The sequence below is a fragment of the Sarcophilus harrisii genome, chromosome 1 (genome assembly GCF_902635505.1).
Source record: "Sarcophilus harrisii chromosome 1, mSarHar1.11, whole genome shotgun sequence".
Classification (NCBI taxonomy): domain Eukaryota; kingdom Metazoa; phylum Chordata; class Mammalia; order Dasyuromorphia; family Dasyuridae; genus Sarcophilus; species Sarcophilus harrisii.
In genome coordinates, this window is record NC_045426.1 from 299,216,173 (window position 1) to 299,236,118 (window position 19,946).

Sequence of the window (19,946 nt, forward strand, 5' to 3'; positions counted from 1 at the left end):
TAAAAAAAAAAAAAGAAAGAAAATTCCACAAGTAGTCACGAGGAGTTGGACAAGGTTGAACCATAACGAAGGAAGCCAGAGTTGTAGGCATAGGACCAACCACAGAAAATACAAGGAGTAGGAAGATGTAGTCAGTCTACTGCAGCCCGGACAAGGCCTATTTCCTTTTCTGTAAACCTTCTCCTTCTTTCTCTCAGGAATATGTGGCAGGGTTGAATTTCTTTTCGTTTTTAATCTAATACGGTTTACGAGAGGTCCTGCCACGAAGCAAAGGTTGAAGGGCCTACGGGCTGAGCTCTAAATTCAGATCTGCCCCTCTTCCCAGCCCACTCGCTGCCCCAGTCACGTGCAGGAAGATGCTAACCCCTCGCATGTGCCAAAGGCTCTCCTGCCCTCGAGCGAGGGGCCTGGTCTTTTCAGCTTCTTTTTGGCGGAAAAGGGAAAACGAGGCATTGGGAAACAAACAAAAAGGATCGGCGTCTGGTTGTGGCAATAGGCCGCTTGGTTTTTATGAAAAACCTATTTTTTTAAAGGAATGACGGTAACAAGTTCTAGAGCGGACCTTAGTAGAGTCTATTCTGACCCGCGCCATCCTCTCTCCACGCGCCCTCCCCCGCCTACGGATACTGGAGGCTGTCACGTTGACGTCACCGAGATGGGAAGCCGGATGGCTCCACCCACTTCTGCGTCGCGCAGGCCTGCCCCGCCCCCTTCTGGACAATCCTTCGTCTCCTCCCTCTCCCCTTCTCCTCCTCCTTTTCCCCTCCTTCCTCCTCCCTCCCCACCCCCCCCACCCCCCATGGCGGATTGGCTGGGACGTCAGCGCTGCCAGCGTGGAAACGGCAGCGGAGGCGCAGGAGGCGGAAGTGGGACACGGGACCGTCCGGCTGCCCTCCGAGCCCGGGGCTCGTCCCGAGTCATGGACATTTCTCTGGAGAAGGTTCGTGGGAAGCCAGAACTGAGGGGAGGGGAGAGCCCGCTTCCAGCCTCCCGGGCGGCGCTCCCTGGTTATCCGGGCGCTGGGCGAGCTTTCCTCGGGGGAGGCGGCTGCTGCCTGGGGCTGGCGTCGGGGCCCGAGCCGGGCCGAGCGGGGGGCGGGGCTGTTCCCGAGGAGGGGGCTGCGGGCCGAATGGGCAGCGGAGCGGGCTGCCCGGGGCTGCGCGGCTGGGTGGGATTGTGAGCCCATGAGAACGTCACGGGGGGCGGCGGCGGCGCGGGCGCGGGCCCCGAGGGCTGGCCTCTGGGGCGGGGGGCGGCACATTGACGCCTGTTTGGGTCTGGCCTCGGTGTCAGCACGTGACGGGCTGTCGCTGCGGAGCTGCCGGAAGCGAAGCCGAGATTTGTCTGTCAAAAGACGCTGATTAAGCGCCTACTGTGTATGGACTGAGCACCTAGTCAGATAAGCTCCGTGGAGTGCAAGAAAGGTCAAATACCGTCCCCGCCTTGTGGAGCTCGCTGTCTCCTGAGGGAACGGCATGCAGAGGAGCCGTATAGCCCGGGATGGATTGGGAATAATAGAGGGAAGGCACTAGGCGCTAGGGAGGGGCAGAGAAGACCTGTGCGGGGTGGAGGGCTAGGTGCTTCCCCTCCATCCTCGTTAATTAAGAAGGAAGATGGTAGTGAGGGGCTATCTGCACCCGGAATCATGAGAAGTAGCCACCTCAGGGTCACTGGCTGCTGGCGCCCTCAACTTCCCAGATTCCTTCCTCCCACCTACTTTACCAAGAGCGGCTCAGAGACCCACGTGTCAGAAAAATAAAATAAAATAAACGATTTCAAATTAGGGAAAAGAGCTTCCCCTCTCATCTTTCCTTCCAATTTAAATATCATCAAATGAAAAGGAGGCCAGAATTTGGATCTTGGAAATGAGTCAATTTTGGATTTATTTAAAATTGTGCCTACAACCAGTTCCCTGTGCTTACAATAAATACTACCCAGTTGGACTGCAATTACTAACCATCTTGTTTCCCTTGAAGTATCCACGCTACTTTGCTGACTATTGCTCCTCCAGTTTAATAATGACCAAACTTTTATACCTGTGTGGTCCGTAGTCATTAGCTGTGTTCTAGTGACTTCATTTAAACTTCAAAATGCAAAATTAGTTGACTTCTTTTAAGTTCAGATACTGAAGTGTTATTGTAGACTTGTTTACAAGTCAAGAGAATTGAAAGAAGTAATTGTATGATAGTGCCAGTCAATAAGTACTTACCATGTACCAAGAATGTCATGATATGTTGTCGGTTTTGAATAATCATGGCAGAAGGGAAAACAATTAAAATATTTCATTTTAAAGCTGTTTTCATTTGTGAATATTATAACATCGAAATTGGAAAATGTTCAGGCCATTGTTTAATTGTATAGTACTTTCTTTCACTTTTACTGCTTACAGTTTCTTTTGCTACCCCAGCATCACCAGTGATGAGAGAAAAAAATTTGTAGGAAGCTATTCAGTATGAAAGACTTTTCTCTTCATTATTATGGTCTTACATACATACATAGGTCTTAAGGGAGAGATGACAGTAAGAGGGCTTGTGTATAATTTCACTGAGATTTATATAAGGAAGTGAAATGATTTACTTGCAAGTCCAGTATTTTTTTAGGCCAGATATCTATAGGAAGTAACTCACCTGCTATTTTCTGTGGAGGACCGAAGTTCAAATATTGCTTTCTCACCATTTGATTAGTACTTAGATCAGTGTGGGTGCTTGGTAAAAGTTAATTGGTCATAATGAGAGGTATTAAGTATTTTACAAGACCATGTTGCCTTCAAAAAGTTTCAGCATTCTTTAGAAATTCAAATGTATGGGAATTTTCTGTAGGAAGCCAGTTTGCAGTGAATTATGGATATAACTTCCTTGAACTTCTCTGTATTCTACCAAGTAAAAGAGAACTTTATTTAAAGTTAACTATTCCTCATGACATAGTTTTGTCAAGGGAAGAATGGTGTTAAGGAAAAAAGTCTTAATCTCAGGCTTAGGACCCAAGTTTGAGTTCTGGCCATTTCTTACAGTATTTTGGACAAGTCACTTAACCTTTCAAAGCCTAATTTGCTTTATCCTCAAAATTTAAATCAGCTAATAGACAATACCTAGATGTAGATAGCTAGCTGTCAAGTCAGGAATATTTGGATACAGTTCCTGCTTCTGTCATATACTTATATGATTATGGTGCAGATAAGTTACTTAAGCAGTCAGAACTCCAGACAACTTTGTCAGACTTTAATTTTCTGGGGAGGTATCACTTGCATTAGTAAGGAAATTTTTCTCCTTCAGAAGTTGTTATATACCAGTGAAGTTACACACCAATCTCTATTCTGGTTTATATTATCCTGTTTATTAAGCAGCAGCTAATTTCTAGACACTTTGCTAGATGCTGGAAACTCAAGACAAAATCCAGTTATTCCCTGCCTTCTGGAGGTTTTGTTCTACTGAAGGCATACAACTTGTTCACAGACAAATAAGTATGGGATATAAACATGATGTGATGTGGCCACTTATCCTTTGGGGGCATCAGGAAAGGCCTCTTAAATATTCTTGAAGAGAATGGGGGAGGGCTAGAAAGGGAAGGATTGTTAGAGCATATTGTACTAAGGCACAGAGGTGGGAGATAGAGCATGGCTTGTACCTGGAGACAGTTTGATCGGAATGTAGACAGTGTAAAAGTCATCTATAATTTGCCTGGAAGATCGAGTTAGAACCAGATCTCGAAGGACTTACTATGCCAAACCTGAGTTTCTTTTTTCTCTCTTAGCAATAGCGAGCCCCAGGGCTTCTTGAAAGATGCTTGATTAGGGGCAACTAGGTGGTACAGTGGATAGAGCATCAGCCCTGAAGTCAGGAGGACCTGAGTTCAAATCTGGTTTCAGACACTTAACATTTCCTAGTTGTGTGACCCTGAGCAAGTCACTTAACTCCCCAATTGTCTCAGCAAAAGAAGGAGAGAGAGAGAAAGGGAGGGAGAGAGAGAGAGAGAAAGGGAGGGAGGGAAGGAGAGAGGGAGGGAGGGAGGGAGGGAGGGAGGGAGGTGCTTAATTAGCACTAGCAATTGGCCTGTTGTATGGACATATTCTCTACAAATGTATGTATTTATTTAAGTGTGCAGAAAGAAGATGTAAGTGATTCTTGACTGTTTCTTGAAGTGCATATGTCAGCTGTGGTAGTATGAAAGATTTGAATAACTCTTTGCTTCCAAGCTCACTTGAGGTAGTAGAATAAATTGCAATAGGATCATAGGTTTAGATCATCCTTAATGATTCTGTTTTATCTGGTACTTAAACAAAACATCTAATAATGAGGTTATTTACCTCATTCATGAAATGGCTTTTTAAAAAAGAACTTATATGAACAGTTAATTTAATTTGATGGGGGGAGAGCAAATATATCAGCTCCTACAGGAAAACTTTTCCTGACAATAAATTTCTTCTCAAATTATCTTGAATTTATTTACTTGCTTACAGATTGTATGCTCCTTGAAGCCAGGAACTGTTTCCTGGGTATCTTTGGTGATTATTCTTAGTACTGAGTACCTAATATAGAACCTTGCTCTTAGTTCTCAAATTTAAATAATGCTTGTTGAATTGAATTTTTAATTTAGAAAGCTCATTATTTTAAAATTGTAAAACTATGTATATATTTAATGCTAGTTGTAGAGAGCCAGAACACTGGAGAAGTATACTTGAAACAAGGTATTAATAACTCAGTGGAATTGATGAGACAATGGTTCTCTAGTTCACATACATACTTAATATTTAGTATTGTTATGTAATGGTTCTCTAGTTCACATATACATAATATACTGTAATGATGTAATTGTAATAGTAAATGTAAAAGTAATAATGATGGAAGAGAGACATTCTACTTTGACCAGCCTTGTAGTGGCTCTCATGCCTCCTGCAGCACTAAGATCAAGACTGGGCCAGAATAAAGAATCTAGGCTCTATTCTTGACCATTCTCTGGTGTCTATCTTGCTGGGATCAAGGCCCCGTCCGAAGGACCTCCAGAAAGCTAGCCCGAACATTACAGCTAGTATAAATTTTCTTCAAGAATCATCTGTGGAAGAGGGTACCTTGTTCCTTATTGTGTTACATCAGTTTAATTCCATCCTTGAACAACTCTTAGATATTGTTTGGCTTTGCCGATTTAAAGAGACAGACTTATTTTAATTATTAATGTATTAAATGCTCATCTCCAAAAGAGTATTTTGATTCTTCTTTTTAGCTGAATAATTATTACCAAGCTAATTTTCATCATCTTTTGGGGCAGAATATAACATTTGAACTCATCTTTGTTTATACTACAAATTTTTTCCATTGGGCATTCATTTAATTTATTTTTTCCTTCTTGTGCTACTACCCTATAAAAGGCAATAGTACTTGCCTGAGTGTAATGTCCCTGACCATTATCTGCCACTAGAAATTGCCTTTAAAATATCTTCTTGCTCTTTACTTAGAACCAAAAGAAAACCCAAAAACAGTTTTGAAATCAATCAAGATAGCTTGCTTGGCTATGTAAATGTTATCTAGATATAGATATAGAGTGAGAAAGCTTCCTTTCCAGGGTTATGAATAATGTAATTTTTCTGTTTTTTTAAAGATTTTACACACCTTTTTCATGAAGGCAGTAAAAGAATATATAGTGCTAAACTTAATATGGCAGTGTGGAAAATTGGTAGACTGCATATATCATTCAAAATTTTTAATACCAAGAGTTTATTGCTTTATTGTTTATCTTTATGATAAGGAAGAAAAGGCAAATTTCTGTATTGTCTACTAATGATAATTTTGAATCATAGAATTTTGATTTGTTTTTTTGTTTTCTTTTTAGTTGAAAGGAACTTTAAAGATCATCTAAATAATGGTTTAGAACTTTTGTTCTCAGTATCTTTTTACTATTAAAATTATTGAGGATCTATCCAAAGAGTTTTTGTTTATGTAGAATATATATGTATGTGTATATACATGTGTGTGTATATATGTATGTGTATATATGTGTGTGTACATATATATATATGTGTGTACACACACACAACACACACACACATATGAAAGAAAAAACTAACTTTGAATTTGTAGATCCTCTGAAAGCATTTCAGGACCCCAGGATTCTCTGGACCATATTTTGAAAACCATTAATCTAGACAGTGTTACTTATTTTACAGATATTCTAGAAAGAATGAATGACAACCCAAGGTCTGCTAAATCATAGATAAAGGATTAGAATTCAGCTTTCCTGGTTTTCAGACCAGTGGTGGGGGGGGCTGGGAATTATTTGCTTCAGTTAATTACAAATCATCCCCAAAGTTCAGCTTCTTAGCAGGTCATTATTTTGGGGGGACTGAGAGTGGAACCTGCTAATTATAAGGTATTGTAGAGAATAAAATGATTTTTGGTCTTTTGAGTAATAGTTGTAGGGACGTTTAGGCTGGAATTATGATACTAGGTAGTAAGTAATCTTTTTTAATACAGTACTTGGATCCATCCAACAAAAAAAGGTTTAAGAACCCTTAGACTAGATTTGGATTTTTATGATTGATAGAGGACTGAAATGAGAATTCGAAAGAACTGACTGAGGATCAGATAATAAATATGATATGTAAACAAAGTAATTATATATGTTAAAGTTTAACAACATAGTAGTCTCTAAAGTTTTTTGATTATACACCCATTTGTTTAAAAAAAAAACAAATTTGAGCATAGATTCTAATATGTATATTTACTTATTTATAAATTATATGACTACTTGTAAATTATAAATGTTATAAAACTTATACAAAAGAAGAAAAAGATAGGAAAATTTTAAGGTGTTAATGATTCAAAAACCTTTTTTGTTCTCACCAAAATATTATCAGTAATATTTTTAGTGAGAACAGTGAGATATTTCATTATTTTTTAAAGTCTTGGTTTAACTCTTTTGCTACTGAATTAATAAATCTAAATCATGATAACTCATTTTTCCATCCCATTTGACAATTATGCAAAAGATTTTGTTGAAATTCATCCATTAATTTTCCTTCCTTGTTTGTTTTTAACAAATTATTAAAAATATGCTGTATTTTAATCTTTTTAATAAATGGGTTCAGAAGAAAATAATTGGAGGATTTTTTTGTAAATGATAATTTTTTTCCAATTACATGTAAAGATAGTTTTCAACATTGATTTTTTTTATAAGATACTGAGTTTCAGATTTTTTTCCTTTCCCACCCTTGTCCTTAAGATGCAAACTAATATAGATGATACATGTGCAATCACATAAACATATTTACACATTCATCATGTTTTAAAAGAAGCAGAACAAAAGGGAAAAGCCATAAAAACAAACAAAAAATAATATGCTTTGATCTGCATTCAGACTCTATAGTTCTTTCTCTGGATGTGCTTGGTATTTTCCATCATAAGACTTTTGGGATTGTCTCAGAGGTCCTCAAACTACGGCCTGGGCCAGATGAGGCAGCTGAGGACGTTTATCCCCCTCACCCAGGGCTATGAAGTTTCTTTATTTAAAGGCCCACAAAACAAAGTTTTTGTTTTTACTATAGTCTGGCCCTCTAACAGTCTGAGGGACAGTGAACTGGCCCCCTATTTAAAAAGTTTGAGGACCCCTGTCTTAGATCATTGCATTGCTAAGATGAGCTAAGTCTATCAGAGTTGCTCATTACACGATATTGCTGTTACTGTGTTTAATGTTCTGCTTCTGTTCACTTCATTCAGCTACAGTTAATGTGTCTTTCCAGGTTTTTTCTGAAATCCACCTGTTCATTATAATTGAAGAATTTTTAAACAAAAAAATTCTGTTTCCAAATTCTTTATGTATGCATATATGAGTATTTATAGGTGGCATACAAAATCTTTTCAGTAAGCTTGAGAAGGTCAAGAACCTACCAAAAGGAGAGAGTGGTCAATAGTGTCAAATGATTCAAAGAAGTCAAAAAAGATGAGGATTGAGAAAAGGCTGGAAGTTTTGCCAGATGAACTGTTTAATACTTTCATTTGAGTGAGGAGTTAAATTACTTGAGAAATAAGGATGATTTAATGGAAATAAAGACATTTGGAAGATGCACTGTGGGCTGAGGAGAGGAGAATGAGAAGGTAATGTAATATCTGTGATGCACTTCCTGACCCATCCTTTGCTATTCATTCCTTTTCACAGGTGGGAAAAAATAGTTTTACTGGCTACTATATGTGAAAGCTCAGACCCTATCTTCTTAGTGGTAGCTTGATAATTATAACAGAGTATGAGATGTAGCAGGCATAACCAAGATTAATTTCTAAGAGAGGCTCGTAGTAAAAGGTATTTGATTGAGTATTGACCCATAAGTGCTTGGTGTAGTTGTGTTGGAAACAAATCCGTGGATTACTTGTGTATGGCATGATGTAACCCATCTTTCCTTTTTTTTTTGGCTGAGGCAATTGGGTTAAGTGACTTGCACAGGGTCACATAGTTAGGAAGTATTAAGTGTCTGAGACCATATTTGAACTCAGGTCCTTCTGACTTGAGGGTGGCACTCTATCCACTGTGCCACCTAGCTGCTCCACAACCCATCTTCTTTCCATTTAATTAACCCGTTATTATTGATTCTAAGCCCCCACTTTGGAGAAACTACTGGCTTTGTGGACAGCTGGAATTCCTGTATTCATGTCCCTCTGTTGGTAGAACTGCTAGTTTAGTTATTCTGGAAAGTAAATTGGAACTCACTTAAAAAAGCAATTAAACGGAGCTTTGACCCAGCAATATAGTCAGTGTAACCCAAAGAGACCGAAGAAGGAATTGAAAAAGACTGCTATGTATAAAAATAATTTTTAACAATTTTGTATGTATGTGTGTGTGTGTAGCAAAGAATTGGAAACTGAGAAGATACTCATCAGTTGGGGAATAGGCGAACAAATTGTGATATATAATTGTAATGGAATGCTTTGTGTTGTGAGAAATGATGATAAGAATTTTTTTTTAAACCTGGGAAAATTTAGAACTGCAAAATGAAGTGAGCAGAACCAGGAGAACAATCCATATAATACCAATATTACAAATAAAAAACTTTGAAAGACTAACTAAGTAACTGACCAACAGAATGATTAACCACACACCAAATTCCCCATGCTAAAACATGGTTTCTGCTTCCAGATGGAAAACTAATGGATTCAGAACATATCAAATCATTTTGCTGCCCTCCCTTTTTTTCCTTCCTTTCTCTCTCTGTCTCTCTCTCCCTTTATTCTCCCTTTCTTTTTTCTTTTTCTTTCTTCTTCCTTTTTTCCCTTCTTCCTATCATCCCTTCCTCCCTCCCTTCTTTCTTCTTTCTTTACATCTTCCTTCATTCCTTTCAGTGGTAATTTGTTTTTGCAGTATATATTTGTAAATAGATTTTGTTTTTCTTACCTTGATAAATGGGTAAAGGAAAAGGGATGAGGGAGAGAATTTGGAACTGAAAATTAAGTTAAAAAAAAAAAAAAAGACAAAGTAAACAGTTAAGATAATTTGTTTGAGGAAAAGCAAGGAAACCAGTGTCACTGGATGGTAGAGCACATGGAAGGGAGTATGTATAGAAATATTGGAAAGATAGGAAGGAATCAGACTATGAAGATTTTAAAAGTCAAATAAGAATTTATATTTCAACTTGGAAATAATAGGGAGTCACTGGACTTTATTGAGTATGAGGAGATATGACATAGACAGACTAGCATTGTAAGAAAATCAATTTGACAATTGAATGAAAAATGAATTGGAATGGAGAGAGAGGAAGCACAGAGACCAACCCAAAGAATTTCATTAGGCCAGGTTCTCTGAGTGGAGAGAAAGGGACATAAGATAAATTAGTTTTATCACGGAGGAACGTTGGTTAGAGCATTGGGCCTGGAGTTGGGAGTTCAACTCCAGCCTCTAGAGACTTAGAAAGCTCTATTTCCCTGGGCAAATCACTTAACCTTTTTCTGCCTCAATTTCCTCATCTATAAAATGGGAAGAATAATAGCTCTCTCCTCACAGGATTGTTGTATGAATAAAGTGAAATATTTTTTTAATTTATTATTATTTTTTTTTTAATAGCCTTTTATTTACAGGTTATATGTATGGGTAACTTTACAGCATTAACAATTGTCAAACCTCTTGTTCCAGTTTTTCACCTCTTACCCCCACCCCCTCCCCTAGATGGCAGGATGACCAGTAGATGTTAAATATATTAAAATATAAATTAGATACACAATAAGTATACATGACCAAACCGTTATTTTGCTGTACAAAAAGAACCAGACTCTGAAATATTGTACAATTAGCTTGTGAAGGAAATCAAAAATGCAGGTGGGCATAAATATAGGGATTGGGAATTCAATGTAATGGTTTTTAGTCATCACCCAGAGTTCTTTCTCTGGGCATAGCTGGTTCAGTTCATTACTGCTCCATTGGAAATGATTTGGTTGATCTTGTTGCTGAGGATGGCCAGGTCCATCAGAACTGGTCATCATATAGTATTGTTGTTGAAGTATATAATGATCTCCTGGGCCTGCTCATAAAGTGAAATATTTGTAAAATGCTTTGTAAAGCCAAATTCCAGACTTCAAAGTACATGTATAAGTCAAAGCTGATGTAATAAAGGAGTTAAAACACCTTTTGGTAACATTTTCCAGTTTGATTTCTATTCTTTGTAATTGCATTAATTAAGGGAATAATTGATTTTGAATACATTATGATTTTTAAACATGATGTCTCATTTGCTATTTGTAGCATGGTCTTGTTGAGAACCTGGTATAAAATATTGATACTTTATATATATTTTTTTAAATTAAAAAGTTTTAAAAAATCTTGTTTTTACATTGTCTTCATTTCCTAATATATCTCAATAAAATTACAAACAAATTAAAGGACAGAGTTGCAAATGAAACCACACATTGAGAGACATTTTAAAATATTTTAATAAAAGAAAAATATAAAGTGTATAATAATAATAATAATAATAACAATGAGACTTTCTTGTAAAGCTTTGTTGCTTTATTTTAAAGTGGTAATTGTCAAATGTATAAGCCGGAATAGAGCAGGCTGACTTGCCCTGGGCAAATTATACTTTTTCTTTTAATGACCCAAAACTTGTCCTTGAAACAAAAGCAAAATTTTTAAACACTATTGTTCTTTCAGTGATATCATATAATAACTACAGTCTTAAAATACTTCAATCTCTGAAGAATTGAACTTAAGAATCTCCCCAAAGCAATGGAAAGGCATATGGTGGTTATGAACTAGTGTCTATACAAATATACTACTATACTATACTATACTATACTATACTATACTATACTATACTATACTATACTATACTATACTATAGAAATAGAGTTACACAAGAGGAGCCAAATAAAGGATGTCATTAGAGAAATGTATGAATAGAAAAAGATACTGTGCTGATCATGTAGCAAGAATGAGGAGTATATATATATACACACACAAGCTATATGCATGGGTAATTTTTCAGCATTGACAGTTGCAAAGCCTTTTGTTCCAATTTTTCCTCTCCTTCCCTCCATCCCCTCCTCCAGATGGCAGGTAGACCAATACATGTTAAATATGTTAAAGTATGTGTTAAATACAATATATGTATACATGTCCATACAGTTATTTTGCTGCACAAGAAGAATCGGACTTTGAAATAGTGTACAATTAACCTGTGAAGGAAATCAAAAATGTAAGTGGACAAAATAGAAGAATTGGGAATTCTATGTAGTAGTTCACACTCATTTATTTCCCTGAGTTCTTTCGCTAGATGTAGGTGGTTCAATTCATTACTTTTCTATTGGAACTGATTTGTTTCATCTCATTGTTGAAGAGGGCCACATCCATCAGAATTGATCATAATATAGTATTGTTGTTGAAGTATATAATGATCTCCTGGTCCCTCTCATTTCACTCAACATCAGTTCATGTAAGTCTCTCCAGGCCCTTCTGAAATCATCCTGCTGGTCATTTCTTACAGAACAATAATATTCCATAATATTCATATACCACAATTTATTCAGCTGTTCTCCAATTGATGGGCATCCACTCAGTTTCCAGTTTCTGGCCACTACAAAGAGGGCTGCAACAAACATTCTTACACACTGTATAGAGATTTGTGAGTGAGACTCACAAAATGAACAGTCAGTCATGGATGGTCTGTGAGGTATGTTGTTAAAGGGAATGTCTAGATTAATGAAATAACATCTCTTGAAACACAGGGATCAATTCTGATATTTACTATTGGGGCTGTTATAAGTAAAGAAGCACTGAATACTTTTGTACAGATTTTTTCCCCCTTTTATCATTTTTATGATTAGAGTTTTAGTTGTAGGATAACTAAACAAAAGCCTTTTCTAACTATTGTGTATTGTATTGTGTATATTGTATGGATCTGTAATAAAATACAGAACTTCTAAGCATTCCTGATAAAAAGATCAGAGCTGCATAGAAACTCTGAAGTCCAAAGACAGGGCTGAAGAGAAACAAAAATAAACAATGTTAAGGGATCAAAGAAGAATAAATTGCTTACATTCAAATATGGGAAGCTATTTGGGTCTCATCTGAACCCTGTTATCAGGGGTCATAGAGGGAGTCTAATTAGAGGAGGTGTGGGAGTGGCTCAGTTCTGTCTTTATCTTAAGAGAAAAAATGGAAAGAGGGAAAGAGGAATACAGTGTTGGTTAGGGGTGGGAAGGAAGGAAGGATAGAAAAAATTACTTCAATAAGAATGCACAAGTAAACATCTATAAAAATAAAGAGGAAGAGATGGTGGGAGAAACTGACACTTGAATCTGACTCTTATCTGAATTGATGAAAGGATGAAAGAATACACACATACATATAGAATTGAGCAGAGGTATAATTAACCTGGCCAATCCCTCCCCCACCATAAGAACAAAAGAAAAAAACCTTTACAAATATGTGTAGTCGAGTAAAATTTTCAAGTTGACCATGTTTCTTCACTCCAGGTCTTTTATTTCTCCATCAGGAAGTGGGTAGTATGTGTGTAATATTTCATTCTCCTCTCCTTCTCCCCACTTCCCCCAATAAAAAGAAAGAAAGCTTGGTGAGAGGTTCATTTAAGCAAAGTCATGCACCTAGTATTTAAGAAAACTTCAAATAAATTCTTTATAGTGCCAAAGTTAATGGGATGACTGTAACTGGATTTTAACATCACAATTCCAGATATTCTTAAAGAAGGGAAAAGGACACTCAAACAAAACAGATAAATAGGGGAAAGACAGTTGGACTAAATTAAGTGTATAGAGAGATAGTCCATGCTGGAAGTGACAGATGTGAAATCATCAAAGTACTAGGTTTCTAATATGCTTCTTCAAAAAAAATCTTTTATTTGTCTTCACGATAACCTTCTGTGGTCGTTATTGTACTTTTGGAATGATCACATTTTAATTTTATTTTGGGGTGAAGCATGTCCAAGGTCCCACAGCTAGTGAGTGTTAGCTAGTGAGTGTTAAATGTCTGGATTTGAATTTAAGTCCTCCTGACTCCAAGATTGGTGCTCTATCTATAAAGCTATCTAGCTGCCTGTTTTACATTTTAAGGATAAAAAAAACATTTGATTTACAAACTTAGATTCATTTTATTACTTTTTTTTTTTTTTTTTTTTTTTTTTGCCTCAAATCTGGCCTCAAATTTGAATTCAAGTCCTCCTGACTTTAAGGCTGGTGTTATATTCATTGCACCATCTAGTTACCCTGGTAGATTAATTTTATTATGTACAGATCTTTTTCATGGGAACAAAGTAATATGCCAGAAGAGAACAGAACACGGATAGTGTTATGATTAAGGGAGAAATTAATACAGTGGAAAACAAAATAACTGAAATAATGGGAATCGGCAATTAGAGACTTGGAAGCTGAAAGGGACCTTAAGAATCATCCTAGTTCTGCCCTCTCTGGGAGCCATGATTTTTAACGGGCATTAATTAGCTAGAAAATATCCAGAGGAGGGCAACCAGGATGATAAAAGGCCTTGAGTCTGTGTTATGTGAACGATTATTTCAAAGTACTGAGCCTATTTATCTTGAAGAAGGGAAGAATGAGGTAGAATATTGTAGCTGCAAAGCATATAAAGGGCTGTCATGTAGAAGAAGGGATTAGATCATATAAATAGGTCAAAGATAGATCCCTATACACCAGAATATTTATAGCAGCATCTATTATGATATCAAGAACTGAAAACAATAGATGTCCTTTAATTGGAGAATGGTTAAACAAATTATTGTATACATGAATATAATGCAGACATGATGAATACGAAGAAAGGGGAGATTTTTAAAAATATTTTTATAGAGTGAAAGAATCAGAAAAACAGCATGCACAATGACAGTAACAATGTAAACATGATAAAAATAAGAAAATGAATTTTTGTTTATTTCTTTATTTTAACACACATTGCTTTATAACTCATGTTGAAAGAGAAAAATTGGGGCAAAATGGAAAAAACCATGGGAGAGAGAAGAAAAACAAAAAAGTAGTGAACATAGCATTCAGTCTCCTTGGTTTTTTTTCTGGATGTAGATGGCATTTTCTTTCCAAAGTCTGTTGGGATTACTTTGAATCACTGAACCACTGAGAAGAACCAAGTCGTTCATAGTTAATCATTGCACATTCTTGTGTGCAATGTATTCCTGGTTCTGCTTGTTTCACTTGGTATCAGTTCATGTAAATCTTTCCAGGCCTTTCTAAAACCAGCTTGTTCATCATTATAAAAATGAATTATTAATTATAATGCCCCAGAATGGCCCCAGAGAAAAGTTGAGAAAATCCACTTTCTTTCCTTTACTGCAGGGGTGGAATATTGCATATACTAGCCAACATAATTGATGTATTGGTCTTGCTAAACATTTTCTTGGGGCAGCTAGATGGTGCAGTAGATAGAGCACGAGCCCTGAAGTCAGGAGAGACCTGAGTTCAAATCTGGCCTCAGACACTTAATACTTAACTAGCTGTGTGACCCTGAGCAAGTCACTTGACCCTTATTGCCTCAGCAAAAAAAAAAAAAAAAAAAAATTTGCTTTTTACATCTTTGTTCAAAGAGATAACTTACTAGGTAAAAGAGGAGAGAGATTTTTCAGAAGTGTATATAATATTTAAAAAAACATTCATTTTTGAAAGTCAAGAGTTCAAACTATAAACATTATCCCATTTTTGTTTGTGCAACTCCTTAAGAATATTGCATATTGCCCAAATTATGACATGAAATTGAACGGGTAGTCTTTGAACTAGGCTGCAGATAGTTGGTAAACTGAATTGTTGGTAAATTGGATGGTATGAGATTGGGTTGGATTATCTAATGCCCCTCAGCGCTGCAGAAGTCATTTTTTTAACATTTGTATTCCTTTGGTGATAACATGGTTATGCACTTCATGGGAACACTTTGATCTCAAAAGAATGGAGATGATAAAATGTATCCTAATTTAAAAAAAGAAAAAAAAAGGAAGAGAGTGGGCTTGTGAAGTTGAGTTTGGCTACTGACAAAATTCCAGAACAGGTTATTAAGGAAATGTTTTGACTAGAAAGTTATATGAAATTACTCAGTTTTATTTTTTGAAAGCATTACTAGACTGATGAGTTAGGGAAATTCTATATACCTATTTTTCTGTGTGGGCAAAGCATTTGACAAAATCTTACTCTTTTTGCATAAACAAAATGGGATGATGCAGGCTAGATACTAGTACAATTAAGTGGATTGGATCTTGTTGAATGACTGAACCCTAAGAATTGTCATTGCAAATCATCAGGGAGAGGTCTTGGTATGTGTTAGACATCTGTCCTTGACATTCTTTATTATTTAATATTTTTTCCCTAGTGACATGCTTAATGTGCTAGATGATCTTGTCAGACTTAACAAAACATAACAAAAATATATCAGCATGGAAGATCTAATAAGAGAAAATTTAATGAGAATAAATATAAAATCTTCCACTTGCATTAAATCAACTTTTCCATTAAAGGATGGAGGAAAGATGTGTTTAGGCAATAGGTCCTAGTAAAAAAGTTTTAGTGGACTGAAAGCTTAATGTATGTCAATAATAAAACATATAAATAAGGACAAAAAGCTGATATGATCTTAAACTTCATTAAGTCCAGAAAGAGGAAAGTAGTGGTTCCACTGTTCTCTTCCCTACCTTTTGAGGATTGTGCTTAATTCTTGATGCCACATTTTAAGAATAACATTGGCAAACTGGCATGAATCCAGAAAAGGGTGACCAATTTGGTGAAAAGGTGAAAGAAGTAATAATGTTCAGCCAAGAAAAGAACTTGGGGAGGTGTGATGGGTGGACAGTAGGTGTCATCAAAGTATTTGAAAGGTCCTCATTTGGAAAAAGAATTTTGTTTAGCTTTACTGCAGAGAGCAAACTAAGAAATGGCTGGAAGGTTTTAACTCAGTGTAAGGAAAACTGTCTGAAAATTATAGCTATACAAAAGTGAAATAGGTTGTTTTGAGAAGTAGTGGGATTAAGACATCTTTAGGCAGAAGTTGAATGATCTTTTGTGAGGAATGTTGTTGACTTTATTCTCATTCAGGTACATGATAGAACAGATAAATTTTCAAGGCCCTTTCAAAAGCTTCTGCGATTGTGAAAATAGGATGTATCTTATTATCAACAGCAACTTGTATGCAGAAAATGGCATAAGAGACCTCATAAAGAACTGATATGTACAGAAAAGGAAGTAGGCTGGTCATGTAACAAGAATGAAGCATAACAGATGAACAGATCACATATTGCACTGGTTTTCACAGATACTAAAATTGTCAGAGGAAGGAATTAAATGTATTAGATATTGCACAAGGGGAGAAAGTATGGAGAAATAGCAGTCTGATTAATGAAAGTAGTACCCAGATCAATAATATCACAGATCCATCAGATGAATTTAGAGTTTTATTCAAACTCAGGTGGTGCTTGATGCCTCATTTCATTTTTCCAGTGACTTAGTATAATGAATGTATTTTACTTTATATTATAGCCTCCCACATTCCTTCTTCTGACTTAGTACATACATGTCCCTCTTCCCCTTTCTACTTTCCCATACCCTCAGTTTTGCTCTTAGATAACTCTTTTCTCTTGCCAGTTATGACCCTATAATACTGTATCGTCTTCTACCCTAGAATCCCTTGCTCCCTTGTCACATTATTGCTGTCATCTTCCCACCATTTGCTTTCATCACTAATACTCTCATACTACTGAACAGAACTATAGGAAGTCATGAAGTATGCTAACTGGGTCCACAGTTTTATTCATATTATTTGATCTGGGTTGATTGGGTCCTCATTGCATCAAAGCAAGTCCCATCTTCTTTTTTTCCATAATTCCTACAGGGCAAGCACTCACAAAGACACTCTCAAGGTCTCAAGAACTTTAGAATCGTTTGTATGACATGGGAGACACACAGAATTGTCCAGCATGGCATGCCCTCATCAGAGAAGGTGTTGTACTCTGTGAGCAAAGCAGAATTGAAATAGCCCAGAAGAAATGTGAGATGCACAAAGTTAAAGAATCCACCCCAAATATTCATATGGACTGTTTGTGTCCAATCTATGGCAGAGCATTCTGAGCTCATATTGGTCTGATCAGCCAGTCGAACACACTGCTAACATAGTGATTTTGTTTTGGGCTTTTTCAAGAACAAAGGACAGCAACCAACCACAGAGGCTGTTCTTCTTGATTTTTGATTGTTGGGGGGTTTTAGGGGGGGAGTTTGTCTCAAAGTTTCCCATAATGCCTCTGCCCCTTTCTTATCTAAGAACCTTGATTTGTATTTCACAAAAAAAGAAAGAAAGAAAAAGCCCTTTGCCTTGTACTACTTTTTCCCTTTTCTATCTCTTCCTTTACACCAGTCTCCAAATAAGAGGTAGGCATTCTCCTTGCTAAAGGTAACTCTAATGTATGTTGTTTCCAGTCATCCCTCCCTTTATCTTTAGTTTCTTCCTATCTTTCCTGCTGCCTAAAAAAATGTCCTAAGTCTTCTTCATCCTTAAAAAAAAACCCACCACCAAAAAAAAAACAAATCTTTAGTGGATCTTCACATTTTCCCAGTAGATGACATTCTCTATTTTTTCCTCTTCTTGATTTGGAAGAAATTGTCTACATTTGGTGCCTTCATTTCCTCTCTTCTCATTCTCTTTTAAATCTTCTGCATTCTGGCTTCTGAAATCATCATCCAACTGAAACAATTCTCTCCAAAATACCACTGGTCTTTTCATTGGTAAACCTTTTCTTAGTTTTCATCATTCTAGCATTTGGCATTGTCTCCTCCTAGATACTTTTTTCATTCTGAATGTTCATTTTTTCATTCTTGTTTCTCTTCCTATCTATTTGATTACTTATTCTCAGCTTCTTTTCACATAATCTTCCATACCACTTCCACTAACTCTGGTTAGACTCAAGACTCTAGTTCAGGTTCTTTTTTTTCCTTTATCTGTATGCATATAATTCCCAAATCTATATATCCAACTCCTGATTTATCTTCTGGTCTCCAGTCCCAAATTAGACTTAGACATTTGAAACTGGATGGGTATCAAATTCAGCATGTTCCAAACAGAAGTCATTGTCATTCCTCCCAATTCCATCCCTCTCCTGAACAGGGCTGTTACTGTTGTGGGTACTGCCAATCTTCTGCTTAATGTGGTTCAAAACTTTGGTGTTATCTTCAACTCCTCACTCATCCCACAAATTAAGTCTATTGTCAAATCTTGTCATTTCTCTCTTCACATCTGTTAACCTCTTCTCTCATTTCATACAAACACTGGTGGTGTAGGGAATGGAATGTTAGGCCTGAAGTCAGGAAAATCTGATTTTAAATCTGGCCTCAGACATGTAACAGCTGTATGACTCTGGACAAGTCATTTAACTGTTGACTGCAATTCAACTTTAAAATGGGGATAATTATAGCATCCACTTTTAAGGTGGTTGTGAGGATCAAGTGAGATAATAATTATAAAATGCTTAGCATAATTGTTGGTGGAGTTGTGAATGGATCCAACCATTCTGGAGAGCAATTTGGAACTATACTCAAAAAGTTATCAAACTGTGCATACATATTCAGCAGTGTTACTACTGGGCTTATATCCCAAAGAGATATTAAAGAAGGGAAAGAAGCAAAAATGTTTGTGGCAGCCCTTTTTTGTAGTGCCTAAAAACTGGAAATTGAAGGGATATGCCCATCAATTGGAGAATGGCTGAATAAATTGTGGTATATGAATCTTATGGAATATTATTGTTGTATAAGAAATGACCAGCAGGAGGAATACAGAGAGGCTTGGAGAGACTTACATGAACTGATGCTAAGTGAAATAAGCAGAACCAGGAGATCATTATATACTTCAACAACAATACTACATGATGATCAATTCTCTTCAACAGTGAGAAGATCCAAATCAGTTCCAATTGATCTGTAATGAACAGAACTAGCTACACCCAGAGAAAGAACACTGGGAAATTAGTATGGACCACAACATAACATGTCCATTCTTTCTGTCATTGTTTGCTTGCATTTTTGTTTTTTCTTCTCAGGTTATTTTTACCTTCTTTCTAAATCTGATCTTTCTTGTGCAACAAGGTAATTGTATAAATATGTATACATGTATTGTATTTAACATATACTTTAACATATTTAACATGTATGGGACTACCTGCCATCTAGGGGTAGGGAAGGAGGGGAAAAGTTGAAACAGAAGTTTTTGCAAGTGTTGCTATTGAAAAATTACCTATGCATATGTTTTATATATAAAAAGCTGTAATTAAAAAAAAACTGAAAGAAATGCTTAGCATAGTACTTGGTATATGGTTGGTGATATATTTTTTCCCCTTCATCACCTCCCTAGATTAGGTGAATAGCCTCCTAATCGATCTCCCTCTTTAACCTTCTTCCAAGCAGCTGCCAAATTGGTTTTCTTAAAGAGCAGATCTGAAAATGTCAGAGATAAAAATGGTATTAAGTGAGAGA

At 36.6% G+C, this 19,946-nt stretch overlaps 1 protein-coding gene across 1 annotated transcript in view; it reads left to right on the plus strand.

The window, feature by feature from the left end:
• Nucleotides 1-771: 771 nt before the first annotated feature.
• Nucleotides 772-19,946, plus strand: part of PDXDC1 (pyridoxal dependent decarboxylase domain containing 1) — a 58,226-nt gene continuing 39,051 nt past the window's right edge. Inside the window, exon 1 of the mRNA XM_003761681.4 lies at nucleotides 772-940. Coding sequence (XP_003761729.3) covers nucleotides 800-940 — 141 coding nt within the window. The 5' untranslated portion in view covers nucleotides 772-799. The remainder of the gene's footprint in view (nucleotides 941-19,946) is intronic.